Below are 14927 nucleotides of genomic sequence, written 5' to 3'. Positions count from 1 at the left end.
CTCATCCAATTCCTCTTTGTTTCTGCAGAAAATTGCATTAAAAAGCTCACACAAAGAAATCCTTGCATCTTGGTCCAATGCCAACTAGTAAGTCTCTTTCACAGCAATGAGCATGTAAAAAGATTTTGCTGTATTTTGTGCACACCCGATGCCAAAAATTCAAGCACTAGATATTTAAAACATTGCTATAAACACCCAAATTATTAAAACCTTTGGTGTTAAAGGCACCACATTATCCTTCACCTCTCCCTAGACAAGTAGTCAGTATCACAGACATTTTCTGTTCTGAATGGAAGCAACACATTTTCCAAAGGTACTGTGTTTAGTATCCCAACAGTCTGCCTGGCTCTTCAGCTGTAAAGACACAGCAAATGATGGTTTTGGAAAAAAGGCAGCCAGGCAAATAGTTCTCATTGGGAAATGGCTGTTTTTACGCCTACCCATGACAAGGAAGAGCTAGAAACCACCAAACTGCAAAAGCATTAGGAGGCACTTTGGACAGAGTTCCTGAGAAGTACGTAAAAGCACTTTTCAAACCAAAAATTAATCATTCGTAGCAAGCTCTAAAATAGCCATAGATGTTGCAAAACATCTATGAAAAGAGGAAAGAAAGTTGACAAATGCTTCTCACCACAACTTTATGCGCTTAGCTTTAACGTAACAATCTTTAGTTCTGTAATTTCAAGACTACAGAAGGGTCTGCCTCGTGAGCTGCCAGACCAGCTATGTCCTCCTTCGCAGGACTACATCTGGGCATCTTATAACAAAAAGTTCCACAGAAAACATCTAGGTAACACCAACTATCTCAGTCTTTTAATAGAAACACACAAGTAAAGGTCATCTTTGCTCTCTCAGTGCTGAGTAAAAAGAGAACACCAAGCAAAAGTGAGATAGGTGAAACCACATTAACAAGATCAGTTGTGTTTCTCATTGTCTGGTGTCAAGGCTAATCAGGCTCCCACAGTAATTCTGGACGTGGAAGCGCAGCAGTAATCGCACCCAGTGCAAGCACTGCACCATTACACTGACATGTCTCCATGTGCACACAGAGAAGGAAACCATCCACACCGAGCCTGTGCCAGGGCAGGACCAAAACACCCCACCTAGGAGCTTTCAGGAGCACAAATGAAGAGAACCAGCCCAGGGAGCTTTTGCCACACAGAGGCAGCAACCAGCACTAGCATCTCCCCTTGCAACACAGGGGACCTGCTTTCCTGCTGCAAAGGGGAAGTGAGGGCTCACTTCTGCCCACTGCCCCTGGTGCTTCAGCTGTCTTAAGAGCAACAGAGGACACAGCAGTCACCTCCCGCCATGCTTCTCCAGTCCAGGCGCCTCGAGAAAAAAAAAAGAGCCTGCTCTGACAACCTTGTAGGGAGGCAGAACAAGGCACTGGTTTCTTTCTTTCACAAAATACTGAAGCACAGCACAACCATCCCCATCACTCCATTTTAGAACACCTACCATATCTCTAGCCAGCATGAGAATTAAGAGCACTTCAATTAAACCAAAACTGGTTTTAGTCAAACCAAACCACTTCTCATGAGTGCTGCACGCTATTTGAAGAAGTACTCTGAGGTTATAGCTCTGAGGTCAGATGCCACACTTGAAAGGAATTCTGCACAAACATGGACTTCTCGTAAATCTTGCTGCTTTATGCTGGCTAAGGAGAAAGAACTAGTAGAACATCAAAAATGAGGTTTCAGTTGTAAGACTTTTTTGCTGTACAGAAAGGAATAGAAATGCAGGTTAAACAGAGTTCACAGGAACCTAATCTTCAATTAATCTTTGAAATAAATGCCTGACCTCACACATACTTTACAGTTAAAACTCAACATTCCTGAAGGGAGCTTTGCTGCCTAATCCAACAAGCTCCCCGCCTACTTTTTTTTTTTAACTAAATACACAATCTTACATAAGTTCATTCTCTCAAATCATTGAACAAACAGGAATTATTCAAAGGGTTTGCTTAAAAAGACATGCCTTAAAAGAAACACAGCACAGTGCATTGTGCTGAGCATCTGGCACAACGTAATCTCCACTAGTAAAATATGATTAGCTGGCAGGAGCCTTGGACATTTACTCTAGGAGATGAACTGGCATAATTGGTTTCTGTAAGTCCATATACATTTATATGAAATGTATTTTAAGAAAAGCTGGAAAGCTGAAGTGTTCTGGGTATCTTCAGAAAAGAGAGCTCTCCAAACCACAGTGCCAATCACACTGATTGTGCTGAAAAAGCTCTGATCCCTCTTATATCAGGCCTTCTTAACTATGGACCTACTCTTACCTGTCTGCTGAGCTCTCACTGTGGTTCCAGTGGATTCAGGGTGTCTGTCTGCACACCTCATGATGGTTAAATTGGTTAAAAGGGATACATCTAATTATTAAAAGGGATACACCTGATAGTTAAAAGGCATACGTGACCCTGAACTTCATTCAGTTTTGCAGTTACCTGCAGGTAACTTTTCATTCTTACTTCAGACCAGTATTTGAAGGGGAAAAAAAAGATGATTTTTTTATGCTAGGATAGCCCACAAACTATCTGCCTCCAAATTACAAGAAAACTAAGTTTGATGAGGCAGGCAATCCACGGTCTACAAAATTTGATCAAAGGCAAAAGTATGGAAGGAAAAAAACCCCAAAGAACTACCCAAAACATGTATTGCCACCTTCCACTTGAATGTGAAACTGAAAGTTAGTAGAAAATTCTAACTTTTGAGTTTGTGGCAAAAGTGCACACTAGCTTTAACTGAAATCAGACAAAAATAATGTGCAATACAGCCTGCTGAGAAATGTTTCAGTAAGAAACTAGGGCTGTCCTACCTTCAGGCCACAGGAAAATCTGAATTAAAGATCTGACTGCAGAAATGAAACTCCTAGAGGCTGACTAGACAATTATTTAGTAAAACAGAAAGAACACAGGCACGTGCACTCACTCTCTCTCTGTTCCTACAGGCACACAAGTAGCTGGCCTAGTTTTGAGTTTTGCTGCCGCTCATTTCCAGCACCCATTTGTTGGCCTATTTGTTTGTGGTTAGCAGTCTAGCTTGCAGAATTCTCTGCAGAAGAGATTTTTGCTACACATTTCAGATGTACATGCTTTCTTGCTTTGCACATGCTTTCCCCTCACACCCTTTAAGCAAATGTAATGTTTCTCCCCCTCCATTTTCCAGAAGAATCCAGTTGTTTTGACTGTTCCCTTTCAATGCCCTCTAGTGTTGTAAACATCCTCCCACCCTATCACCATGTCAGTGATAAGACTGCTGGTGCACTACTGCAAAAAGTCACATTGTCCCTTCACTTGCCCCATGTCCCCTGGCATCTCTGGCCATCATCTCTTACTATAAAGTTGGACAATGTGCTCTGCCTTTATTTCATCTAAAACCACTTCAGACAGGTCCCAATTACAGCTCCTGCTAAAACAGCACCTGGGCTCCCTGAGCAACACAAAGTAAGAAGCCATCCATGGCATCCCAGGGCTTTAAGCTGTATTAGGCAAATGTTTGGAGGACTAGAGCATGGGACCTGTAACCTGTGAATTCTCTATCACGTATTAAGAGCAGGGTATCTCCTCCCACCACAAAGAAGGTTTGCTGTTTTCTTGCTCTGGCTACTGGCACTACAATTGCTCATGTGTTTTTACTGAAGACACTCATATGGAAACACTTTCTCAACTCTCTACTTTGGCCTAAGTTGAAATATACATTGTATCTTAGTTCACAGGACACAGAATTCCAAGGACTCTGAAGAAACATTTAGCCAAGCTAGTCAATTTATTGAGTCTCTATCAAGTAGGTTTTGATTAACAAGGGAAAAGAACAACAAGCAACTTACAAAATAAATACTAAAAACAAATTGCCTTCACATTCATAAAGTTTTCTGGGGACAAACATTAGAAGAGAGAAAATGTATTCTAGTTGGAAGAATGTGCCTCAGGTTTATTAGAAAAAAAGTTCTTAGAGAAGAAGATTCTCTTAAAAGAAACTATTTTCATACAGCACTACACTTAAAAACTGAATCATACGCCAAAAAAAGCTGTGAGGGAGAAAAGGTTTATATTTACATATAGGACACACAGTACAAAGCATTAGCTGGACTTATACTTTACATTTAGAGTTTATACCATTAGCGTGGGTGAGCTATGGACCAGGAGAGCTCTGAGTTTTTCACAAGGTTACACTAGTGCAGGCTCTAGGTGGATGTCCCTGCAGACACCTTAGTTCTATCAATCAGTACAGAAGCTGTGCAACAGCACTGGCTCGGACAGGTAACTGTTCTGATAGTGCCCATTTGCCTCCAAGGCAAGTATTTATACAAATGAAGACAGCTTTGCTCTTAGCCTCTCCATGCTTGCTGGAAGAAGATTCACCATCTCCTTACTGAGTTCTAGTTCAGTTTCAATGGCAGGGACAGCATCTGGATACTTCTCACAATAGTCTACCAGAAATGTGTAATATTCCAATGATGTCTGCATATTTTCCAGTTGCTTTTTGCTATCTGAAGTAATAAGCTTACCATATAGTCGTGCAATATGAAATTTAGCCACCATTGCAGGGCGAAGAACATCTTCCTCGAGCTTTTCAGGGAACACCTTATCAGGGTTCCTCAAAGAATCCAAAAAGAGTTCATAATATTTGATTGCGAACTGAGCCAGAGAATTAATTTTTTTAACTGTGTGGGAGTCTAATTTCTCTAACCTGTTACCAATAGCTACCTTTAAATCCATCATCTCATAATAGGTGTCAGCTAGTTCACACTGAAGCTGCCTACAAATCAACAGGTAGTACTGGGGGTTCAGGTCTGCATAGATTGGCTCCAGCATGTCTATTCTACGCTTGTGCATTTTGCAGCGCCTCTCATAGTCTTCTTCAAAGAAAGCAAGTACCTTAAACAAAGCACTGTGATCCTGAACAATTTCAATATGGTCAGTAACATAACCATCAACCTGAAAGAACTCTTTTGCTTCCTGAACATAGTTCTGGCCAACCAGGAAGATTTCTCTGGCTTCTTGAAAATCTAAAGGATATACACTGCTTACTTTCTCCTCCATGGCTAAGACAGAGTCACATATATCACTTGTCCCAAAAAGAACAGCTTTTTTCCTGCCCTTCTCTTTTTCATCCTCTTCTTTTTTCCTTTGGGCTTTAAGTTCCAATTGCCTGTCTGGATCCAGCTCTCCTATGTTATCCTGAAATGAGAAAGCATGCTAATTAAAAACAGATCTGGCTTATAAAGAGATACTTACACTGAATCATTTTGAGTCACCTTTGAAATATGAACTAGTGAGCAACAAGACAAAAGAGAAATAATTGATATATTAGGCCTTATATTAACAAAAGAATAATGGAAATTACAGTGTCAATTCTGACAAGACAAAATTAAGGTGGTTCAGTCTCCCTACCCTATGTGACAAAACAGCCAAAGGAATAAACGTTAAGCCCAAAGCCTCTGCTCCACAAAGCGTTTCAGCAAATGCTGTTTTAAACATCTGTAGGAAAACTTAAATGAATTCAATGAGCTGAATCAAATCTGAATTAATCAAATGCTTGAATGAATGAGAACATCAGCACGCAAAACTGTTGCATATTAAGACAGTGTTCTTACTAGCAGTTAAATAAGAAGGTATCTGTCAAATCAAGCTGCAAGAAAATGCAGCAGAGAGGAGAAAAATTTGTGAGGTTGCTGTAAAAGCAATGCACTGATCACTCTACAGAGCTGATCTCCTATCTGTGCTTACTCTTAAGTGCTGCATTTAAGTCAAAGCATACCATGAAATACTTGCTACACTGCAAGTATTTGTTGTTTTGTTCACTGGGCAATTGCTTACTTCTTGTTACCCACTGCAAATTGATTCCTCTTGCAAACATCAAAGCAGACTTAGTTTGCTGTTAGACAATGACAGCTACAGAACCGATTTTCTGTTACCTCAAGCAATTTTCGAGCGCTTTGCAGAAGATTCAGGCAATACTTTATCCAACACCTTGCAATTTCAGCTTTCCTCTCTGGAAGGTCCTGTTGGTCTGGCTCTGTTTCATCTACTGAATGGACATAAACACATAAAAACTTTAAGAGAAGTCCAGCAAGACCCTCAAATGTTACATGCAAAGAATATCATACTTGTATTTAATTTTTCCTCATGGTTAGACAGAAACATGTTCTCCATGTTAGTTTATGTAATAGTTCTGTAAACTGTCATTTCTGGTAGAAACCCGTATAGACTAACGTGGATTTATCATCTATGAATTCTGAAAATAAATAGATCATAATGTATCTTTTAAAAGACCTTTCATCTTCAAGGTGTTTTACTGGAAAAGGTTTCCGGGTCTCTTTGTAGTAAGAGAAAGAAATCAGGATAATTCATTTTCTGAGATTCAGCTGCCTGCCCGTAATTGTTTCTGAAGATAAGGGCATTGGTATTGCAAATGGCCCCAGGCTTGCTACCAAAAAAGGGAACAAAATAGGGGAAACTGCCTTTAGTTAAGCTACCTGGTACAAACATAAGATTTATTAGCTCTACAACTTCTGTGTTTTTCTCCCCAAAGTCTCTCCACTATCATAAATAGCAGCACTGCTGATGTCTCAAGATAACATTTTCATAAACCAAACACATTTCAGTGAAAACTCACTTCCCAGCCTCTATGCAGAACACAGTGAGTTAGCTGAACAATGAGAGGACATTCCTACAGGACGGCAGCACTCCTGTTCGTGAAATAAAAAGCCAACTTCAGACTCAGACTCTGACAGTTTCTTCTACTGGTAGTCACACTGGACTGCCAAGTTGTTCCTTTGCATCAATGCCCAAACAACAAGGAGGGCAGCTACAACTCCAAAACCAGCCATTGATGAGGCTGCAGCATCCAGCAACAAAAGATAATACAAGTACCTTCTGGATCTGGGGTTTTAAAAGCTGCAATTTTGCTCCCTCTTTTAAAGCTATTCCCAGGAAGCATCTGGTTTGGTTCCTGAATCACTGCCCTCTGATCACTGAGGCAAACAGCATTTTTAGCACATGTAAAAAGCCAAATGGATGAACAGAGACATTGCCACTGTTGAAGTGGATATTGTTTTAAATTTCCCTTTTACTCTGGTATGCTTTCTGAAACACCAGCAACAAGCACTTGAGTTTTTCTCACAGGGTCTACCCGTAGCCAATCTTGAGCTGTAGTAGCAGTCACTTTTCAGAAACCTTTCACTTTATTGAAAAATATTCTAGAAAATTAACACTGGGTAAGTTTTGTACATTTATTAATGTTTAAACTTCAGTTTTAAACATTAACACATAATGATGCTTAATTCACAAAAATTTTATTCAAAACTTTTTTATAAACTTACCATCTTCAGCAGATGGCACCTGTCCAGCTTGGCTAAAGATAACACTGGCTGCTGCTAGGCAGTGTCGAGCCTCCATAAAGCATTCCTAAGAGAAACAGGAACAGAGCAGCATTTAGCACTGGTGTGGGCAGCCCAAGCACTGCTCTCACTTGGCCAAACCCTTCACCTCAGAGAGTGAACATGCATGACCACAAGGGAAATGACAAAACTGAGAGACTCTGGAGCATATTCCCTGGGCACTGGAAGAAAATATACAATTTTTCCACACCTATTACTGAATACAGTATTTTCTAACCAATTGTTTTTTCTGTACCACAGCCACAACACTAAGCCTTGACTTTAATATTAACTATGCACACTGAACATTCTGAATGTTCTGCTCTCTGCTACTCTAGCTGCCTTGAGGTGAAGGAAGTGATGCCTTGTGGCAAACACTATCACAGGGTGTTAGTGGGAACGAGCCGGACATACAAGTCAACATTGTGAGTCAGATCTAGATTCCTTTACCCATATTTGGCAGTGCACTGTTAAATAATTAGTGCTACCAATGCATCAAAAAGATAGGGAAATTAGGAGTTACTACTGAAATTAGCATTAACTGGCTTAGGTAGGGCAGGAATCTTTTTAAACATCAGAAAAAATAATCTAAATAGCCTGGAATATAGAAATTCCTAAATAAAGCTGAAGCACGTCCTAACAGTAGATTGTTTAGAGTCAACACACAGCAAACAGCTACCAACTCACATATCCAATTTAATGTTCATGTAGGTTCAAACAACTCTTGAGCATATGCTAAGGTACAAAGGACAATAATTTAGAGAAAACAGTAAGCCATACCTTGCTCTCAGATGCTTTTTGTTTTCAAACTTTATTGTAAGAGAACAATATAAGAAAGAATTTTAAATTAAATTATTATAATGTTAAAGTTTACTTATGAACATGACATCACATTATTGCTAATATTTCATTAGCTATAGAGCTTTTCTCTTGTTTACACCCCTGTTCATCTTCCCCACTGCCATCGCAACACCACAGGAAAGCCACCATGTCCTCTTCAGAAAAAACTGACAGATGTTTCATGTCAGAAGACAACTTGTGGTTTTACAGGTGCCCATTTTAAATTCAGCTTGGAGCCCTGTCTCAAAGACAACTGTTTTAGTTGACAGTAACATTAATGGTATCACTACAGCAGAAAAACATTGGGTATATTACCTTGGAGAGATAGTACTGTGACAAAGTGGCAGCATTGCGTGCCCATTCTACTGGGTAGTAGCCACAGTACTCAAGCTGTCGTTTCAGAGTAGTATGGCAATACTGAGCAGCCTTCTCAATCATGTCCAGGTGCTGGTAGACTTGTGCCAGGTAATACAGAGTATGAGTGTAGGCTTTTTCAAATCTGGAAAAAAACCCAACAGTCTCTTAAGATTTTTTTCTTTTTTTCCTCCCTAAATACACCCTCATAATTTGGGAAAAAAAAAAGTAATAATAATTTAACTATGCTGCTTAGCACCCACCTTTTGGATCTTTCTTGGTCTGTGAGTTTTTCTTCTTCTGCCATGAAATGTTCACTGGGATCCAGGGGAGGATTTCCATCCTGCCAGGGTACATGATACATTCAGGGAAGTACATTTCTTACTCTGTGGCACAGTGCTCCCTCTTCTGGCTGCACATCATTTACCATTTGCCAACCCCAAATTTAACAAAGCTCTGCGTAACCCATCCCAGTGACACATCTCCAGAGTAATTCCACAACATTCAGGAGATTTAGAGAATGAAAGTCACAATTCCACAAGGAATGACAAGGTTCACAGCTTGCAGGAGACTTCTGCTTATGCACTTTAAAGCAATGCATGCTGCCTGCACCAGAGATACTCAGCCTGGATTCTATAGGACTCTACTGGGCACCTTTATTTTGTACAATAACATACTGGGTTTTGAGGCATCAATTTAATACCAAGCACGCCTTCAAGTGTGAAATATTCGTTTGCCCAGCTGCACCGATCAGTAGCAAGAAAACATCCTGCAGGAAGTACTGCAGAGAACATGAAGTGCAGAGTGCTCAGCAGACCTGCTGTGAAGACTAACTGCTGTGAAGGGACTCCCAAGTATCTGCGAGCTGGCGAGATCTTTTACTCAGACAGACAAATGAGACAACATGCAATGTCTTTGGAGGATGAAGCTGCTAAATCTTCCTATCAGGCATAGCCTACATGCAAGTTATTAAATGTGGTAGCTCACATCATTAGAAGCACTTTTTTGTTCTTTAAACCATGAGTTCTGTCAGAATCCTTACATGGACAACTATACACCTTTTGGCATTGCTGTATCCAAGTCTGCCTTAAGACAACTGTCAATAACGTTATCAGACAGCTCACAAGCAACCCCAACAGATGAACATCGCTCATGACAGAGCTTTATTATGTGCTTATCCCATTTCCTTTGCAATTGTGAATAACTTCAGATGTCAATTCTAAAACACTTCATATGAAACCATCTTTTTAAGATAACTTTTCTCCCACTACACAGTGCATCATGGAGGGTGTCCAATGTGTCTGCCAGCAACAAAGCCCAGGTTAGTAGGCAGCTTGTCTAGCCCTTTCCTAACCCCATTTATTTCTTAGCCCAAGAGAAGGTAAGGCAACAAATAAAAATCAGTTTCAATAAATACTTTTCATAAGTTAATACAGACTTAGGCAGGAACAGGAACAAGGGCAGAGAATACACTCACTTTACAGGGAAGAAAACACACTATGTTTGTACTGCTTCTCATTAAAAATCCCTGAATGGACTTGTTTACTTGCTTTTAATAGAAGCGTTTTACTCATCTTAAAAAATGAACAAATGTACCTGAAACAGATAGTGACAAATAAATTAAAGCGTGTTTAACCTACCAAAGGCATGTAGATTTTTGTACATGATCTTTTAATCTGTACGGTTTTGTTTACACCTCATTCATTTTTAGACGTGAATTTATAACCCTTCCTCTTGTTTTATTTAGATATAAACCTTCTAACAAGATTTAGAGCATATTCTGGCAAGACTAGAGCTATTCCTGCAAAGAAAGCAACTGAAATGACATAGTACGCAAAACTCTCGCCTCCTTCCTGTATCTACAGATCTCTCTCTGATATCAATCCTTATGTCTTTACTTATCCTCAGAAAGAGCTCTCCAACTCTCCTTTCTAAGCAGACTTCATTAGCCCAAGCTCCTTGCGTTGGTTTTGGCTTTAGGCGAGGGAAACCACCCTATCCAATTTGTAAGTTAATTAGACCCAGTCAGTAAACAACTAAATCCACCTGCTCAGCAAAATGTCTCCATCATCAGCAGTTTACCAAAGACTCCCTAATAAGAAGGCTTCCTGATACCCTAAAAATGGGGAATTTTAAGAAAAGCATATTCACATATTTATAATTTCTGAAAGACAAATGCTGTATAAATCTGTAGTTTCTTCTAAAAAAAAGACTTAAAGCATTGTTATGTTTGACTGCATAATGCCTTGAACTGTAAGTGGCAAATATTGTTAGGGGAAAAGGTGTGGTAAGCAATCTCACATGGGCTCATCACGTATGTATAACCCCAGTCAGGCAGCAAAGCCCCAGAAGAAATATTCAGTAACCACTACTAATAAAAATTAACAGCTTCAGAAAAGTCTACAGTGAAAATGTGAAGTACTTGGCAGCACTTTAATCCACTATACCATAGTACCAGTTTAATTTCATAATCACTGGAGCAAGTGCCAGAAGCTTTTGGAAGTCATGTGATAGGTGGGGCTGGGTATAAATATCAAAGTTGAACATCAGGAATTAGAGAGAGAATCTGTAGAGAGGTGTAGTATCTCTAGTTAGTCCAACTGATCCAGAGAGCAGGAAATAAGCTGACAAGCTCTTCAGCACAAGTGGGGCTTTCTTCTGGATCCATTACCTCTTCTATCACTGTAGGCCAGCATGGCTGCAAGGGTGGAACGACGGCAGTAACCAACCAATAAATACTTGCCCATTCTAAAAATCTCTGCAAGAATAATTGGTACTCTAAACCAATTTCATGTAAAACCTGAACCGAACCTGTAATTTCATGAAACTAAGGTCTGTCCAACCTATTCAGCTGTCCTGAGACACAGCTACTGCTTCTTGAAGACCACAAATGTTTTTAGCTCACTCCAGAACAGTCCCTGAGGCAAGTCAGTGTAGAAATAGCTTTGCAAAGAGCTTAAAAATAGCACAAGGGAGTCTTTGTAGGATACACAGCAGAATCCACAGCTCAAACGGTTGTTTAATATGCATGAGAGGGTTAGCTGTCTGTGAGACTGTCCTCTTGGATGTGGAACTAAACTACTTGCCCCTGCAAAACACTGCACAGTCAGAGAAAACCAAACAAATATTAGTTTTGTTTCCTTTTCCTACTGCAAGCAAAGGACATTTTTACTGCATTTCCAAGATAAGATTTAATAACTGTCATCATTAAAACCCAAATTCTACCTGGCATCAACTCTGGATTATTAAAGAGCTTTCAAAAGGGACCATTATTTTTGAGCAAAATCATTTTCTATTTTGAAATTCTCAAGTAATACTCTAGTTTGCCTTGTCCTATACTGCAGTGCAACTCGTATCACTTGCCAAAAGTATCACAGCAGCCAGTATAAAGCACAGAAGCTCAAATTCCATTGCATGTTTATTTCAAAGATTACTTAACCTGCAAGTGGCATGTGAAAGTAAAACCTGCCATGATATTAACACAGTACCTCTTTCATGTATTGATTATACAAGGCTTCTGCAGATTCCAAGTAAGTTTGTGCAGTTTCAATTTCATCCCTTTGAGACCACAGGATACCCAGATTGTTCTAAAGGTAAAAGGTAAAAAAATAGTCATGTTCCATTCACATCACACATTTTTTTCCAAACAATTGATCAGTCTTCATTCATATATATATATATATATGTGTGTGTCTTCTAATACAAAGTATTTCAAAAACCAGAAATTGTGCCCACAAAGTTCATTGTGGGTTGCTCAAAAGGAGGGGGTTCTCACACAGCAAATTTCACATTAAAAATTCACCTCACAGTCTAACTTTCTCTGTTTACTCTGCTAGATAAGGACCGGTGTGCTGAAATAATGAGCTTTTTCCACAGAGTATGTTCTGCATCCAATTCATGCAGCTTTTACATCACATACAAATATCATAAAAAGAGACAAGAAATCAGAAATTTGTTAACATGACTCCACAGAAAAAATTAACAGGAAAAAAATATGCTAGGAATGAATGCTTGCATATTTTCAGCAATGGAAAGAGATGAAAAGCACCTCTGAGATGCAAAAGTTATAGATTATTGCCTTCAAATTTAAGTTAAAGCAATGTACATAGTAACTCACTGCATCTGCGAACCCAACTCTTACAAAAATGACACTAATTTTATTAATAAGATGAAGGTGTTAATAATAATCTATGTCTGATGTGCTAATTTAAATCCTAGGCAGTGCTGTTACAAAATTCAAGAGGGCTAAAAAAAATCCCCCAAAACCTTCAAAATAATTAGAATGTGTAGCTGTATGCCAGCCCTGAGTCCCTTTCAATTCCATTCTACTGTTTTTCTAAGAAAGCACATCACATGTTGTTTATGAACTGAAACACTTTGCCCAAGGCCAAGCAGTGGAACAGACCAGATTCCATCAGACAGACTGGGATACACAATCTTATGCAAAAGCTCAGAAATCAGAAGTGGGGCTAAAGAAAGAGGCCCAGCAGGAAAAAGGAATGCCTCTTCCTTCAAAATAGCAGTTAGTGCCATGGCAACACACCCCAGGCATCCCAGAAGGTGGAGAAGTATGGCCACTGATGATAATCATTGCTTTAAAATCAGGAATTGTTTAAATTAAGTACTGAAGCCTGTTACAGCCCTTGGGACCGGGAGCTGAGGGCTCGTTTCCCAGCACTGTGCACACCTTAGGACAGTGCCAGGCAACAGCAGGCCCATCAGTGTTGGGCCACAGCACTTCATATGCATAACAAACTTTATCCTGCTGCTTCCTGAAGGCCCTGAAACAGTGAAGTCCATGCAAACTTTGGTCTAATAGAGAGAAGAGCTGCTTTGCAGTACACCAATTCAGAAGTGCAGTGCAATCTCTGGTGCTGAGCCACAAGAGCCACATCTCCCCAGGAACATGTGGAAAGATGTTATCTTATTTCGGCTGGAGCAGCCTCCTTTTCTTACAAAGGGTAACAGATTTGTAGCAGTGTACCCATACCCTCACACTGAAGGACAAGGAGCAGATGTAACCTCACTGTTCCAGACAACTCAGCTAATTTAACCAGTGCAAGACAAGTCATCCTTTCACTTGCACCTTTCCACACCAGCCCACAATTCCTTGACAGTTTGATGAGGAAGCACTATGGAACCTTTTCTAATTAGAGCAACCATTTTTGACAGAGACATCTAAATAACTGCTCAATTTCATTTACAGTCTAGCGTCAGATACCTAAGATACCTAACTATACACCAGCTACCATGACAGAGTGATCAAGTAAAGGCCCTTGTGTGAACCTTCGTGTGGCAAAAACTAATACTGATAACAGTATTCTATTCTTCTGAATAAAGAGAAAATAGTATTACTTCAAGCACCAACAAAACTGTATTTACCCATCTGGGACAAAATATAATAGTTTAAAATATAACAGACAATGCTGAAAAGCAAACGAATTATCATTTCAGGATAACACATCAATAAAAGCACCTCCCAACTTCACTTTAACAACCACTGAGTTAAGGAATCACAAATAAATTCTGGATGTAGTGAGGTCTTTTACTAATTTATTCTTTCACGGTTCTTACAAGTTCTGTCTCAGTGTGTCCAGAAGAGCACGCTGTTCCATCAACACCCAGTTTCAATTAGGAGAACACATTTTAGATGCTCTGCACGCCCAGAGGCATCAGCAAGAGGCTTAAAACAGAAGAACACCCCTCCAACAGCCACCACCTGTGAATGATTCCTTCCAACAAGAACTGAACGCCAGGGCTGCTGTGTTGATTATGGTTAAACGAGCAGCACCTGTCAGGACACGGGATTGCCCTGGATCTCTTCGCAGCCCACTGCAGAGACCACCCGGCACAGCCCGCAGACACAAGGCCCTGCTCCGCCTGAGCCTCCCGCTCCACGGACACCCCTTGCGGCCTCCCCTGCCCACCTGGGCCTGTATGTAGAGGGACACGCAGTCCGGGGAGAGGCGGTGCGGCTCCAGGAGCTGCGTACAGCGCTGCAGGTGCTCCTCGCCGGCCGACAGCTCCTCGGTGTCGGTGTGGTTGACGCCCAGCTCGTACTCCAGCACGGCCCGCCGCACGGCCAGCACCGCCTCGCCGCCCTCCTCGGCGGCGCTCAGCAGCTGCTTCACCTCCTGCAGCAGCGCCCGGGCGCTGTACTTGGAGCGGTACGGCTCCGTCTCGGGGTCCTTGAGGGACTCCACGGCTGAGAGCGTGCGGGCGGCGCGGAACTTCCCGCACACCGCGGGCCACCCTCCGCCCGCCGCCGCCGCCATCTTCCCGCGCGCCCGCCCCGCCCCGCGCCGCGCCGCCTGACGCGCCCGCGCCCGGCCCCGCCCCGCCCC

General features: G+C 41.1%; 1 protein-coding gene across 1 annotated transcript; it reads right to left on the bottom strand.

The window, feature by feature from the left end:
* Positions 1-3748: 3748 nt before the first annotated feature.
* KIFBP (kinesin family binding protein) lies at positions 3749-14887 on the bottom strand. Its single transcript, XM_039553843.1, has 7 exons — positions 14511-14887; positions 12072-12170; positions 8847-8926; positions 8545-8728; positions 7333-7417; positions 5926-6038; positions 3749-5188 (listed from the first exon to the last, which is right to left on the bottom strand). Exons 1-7 carry the CDS (start codon positions 14856-14858, stop codon positions 4310-4312), a joined length of 1788 nt encoding a protein of 595 aa, XP_039409777.1. The 5' UTR covers positions 14859-14887; the 3' UTR covers positions 3749-4309.
* Positions 14888-14927: the final 40 nt, after the last annotated feature.

This window comes from Corvus cornix, chromosome 6, assembly GCF_000738735.6.
Source record: "Corvus cornix cornix isolate S_Up_H32 chromosome 6, ASM73873v5, whole genome shotgun sequence".
In the NCBI taxonomy this organism is placed as follows: domain Eukaryota; kingdom Metazoa; phylum Chordata; class Aves; order Passeriformes; family Corvidae; genus Corvus; species Corvus cornix.
Note: the sequence above shows the minus strand (reverse complement) of the source record. Positions and strands in the feature narration are given on the sequence as shown.

What these genes read in the sequence shown, in the direction of transcription:
- KIFBP (XM_039553843.1), bottom strand. Translation starts at nt 14,858, where the DNA reads ATGGCGGCGGCGGCGGGCGGAGGGTGGCCCGCGGTGTGCGGGAAGTTC. An exon ending in ATAATCAATACATGAAAGAG is followed by an intron (nt 8,927 to 12,071) that starts GTACTGTGTTAA and finishes GTACCCTGGCAG; the next exon opens with GATGGAAATCCTCCCCTGGA. An exon ending in GCGCTCGAAAATTGCTTGAG is followed by an intron (nt 5,189 to 5,925) that starts GTAACAGAAAAT and finishes TTCTCATTTCAG; the next exon opens with GATAACATAGGAGAGCTGGA.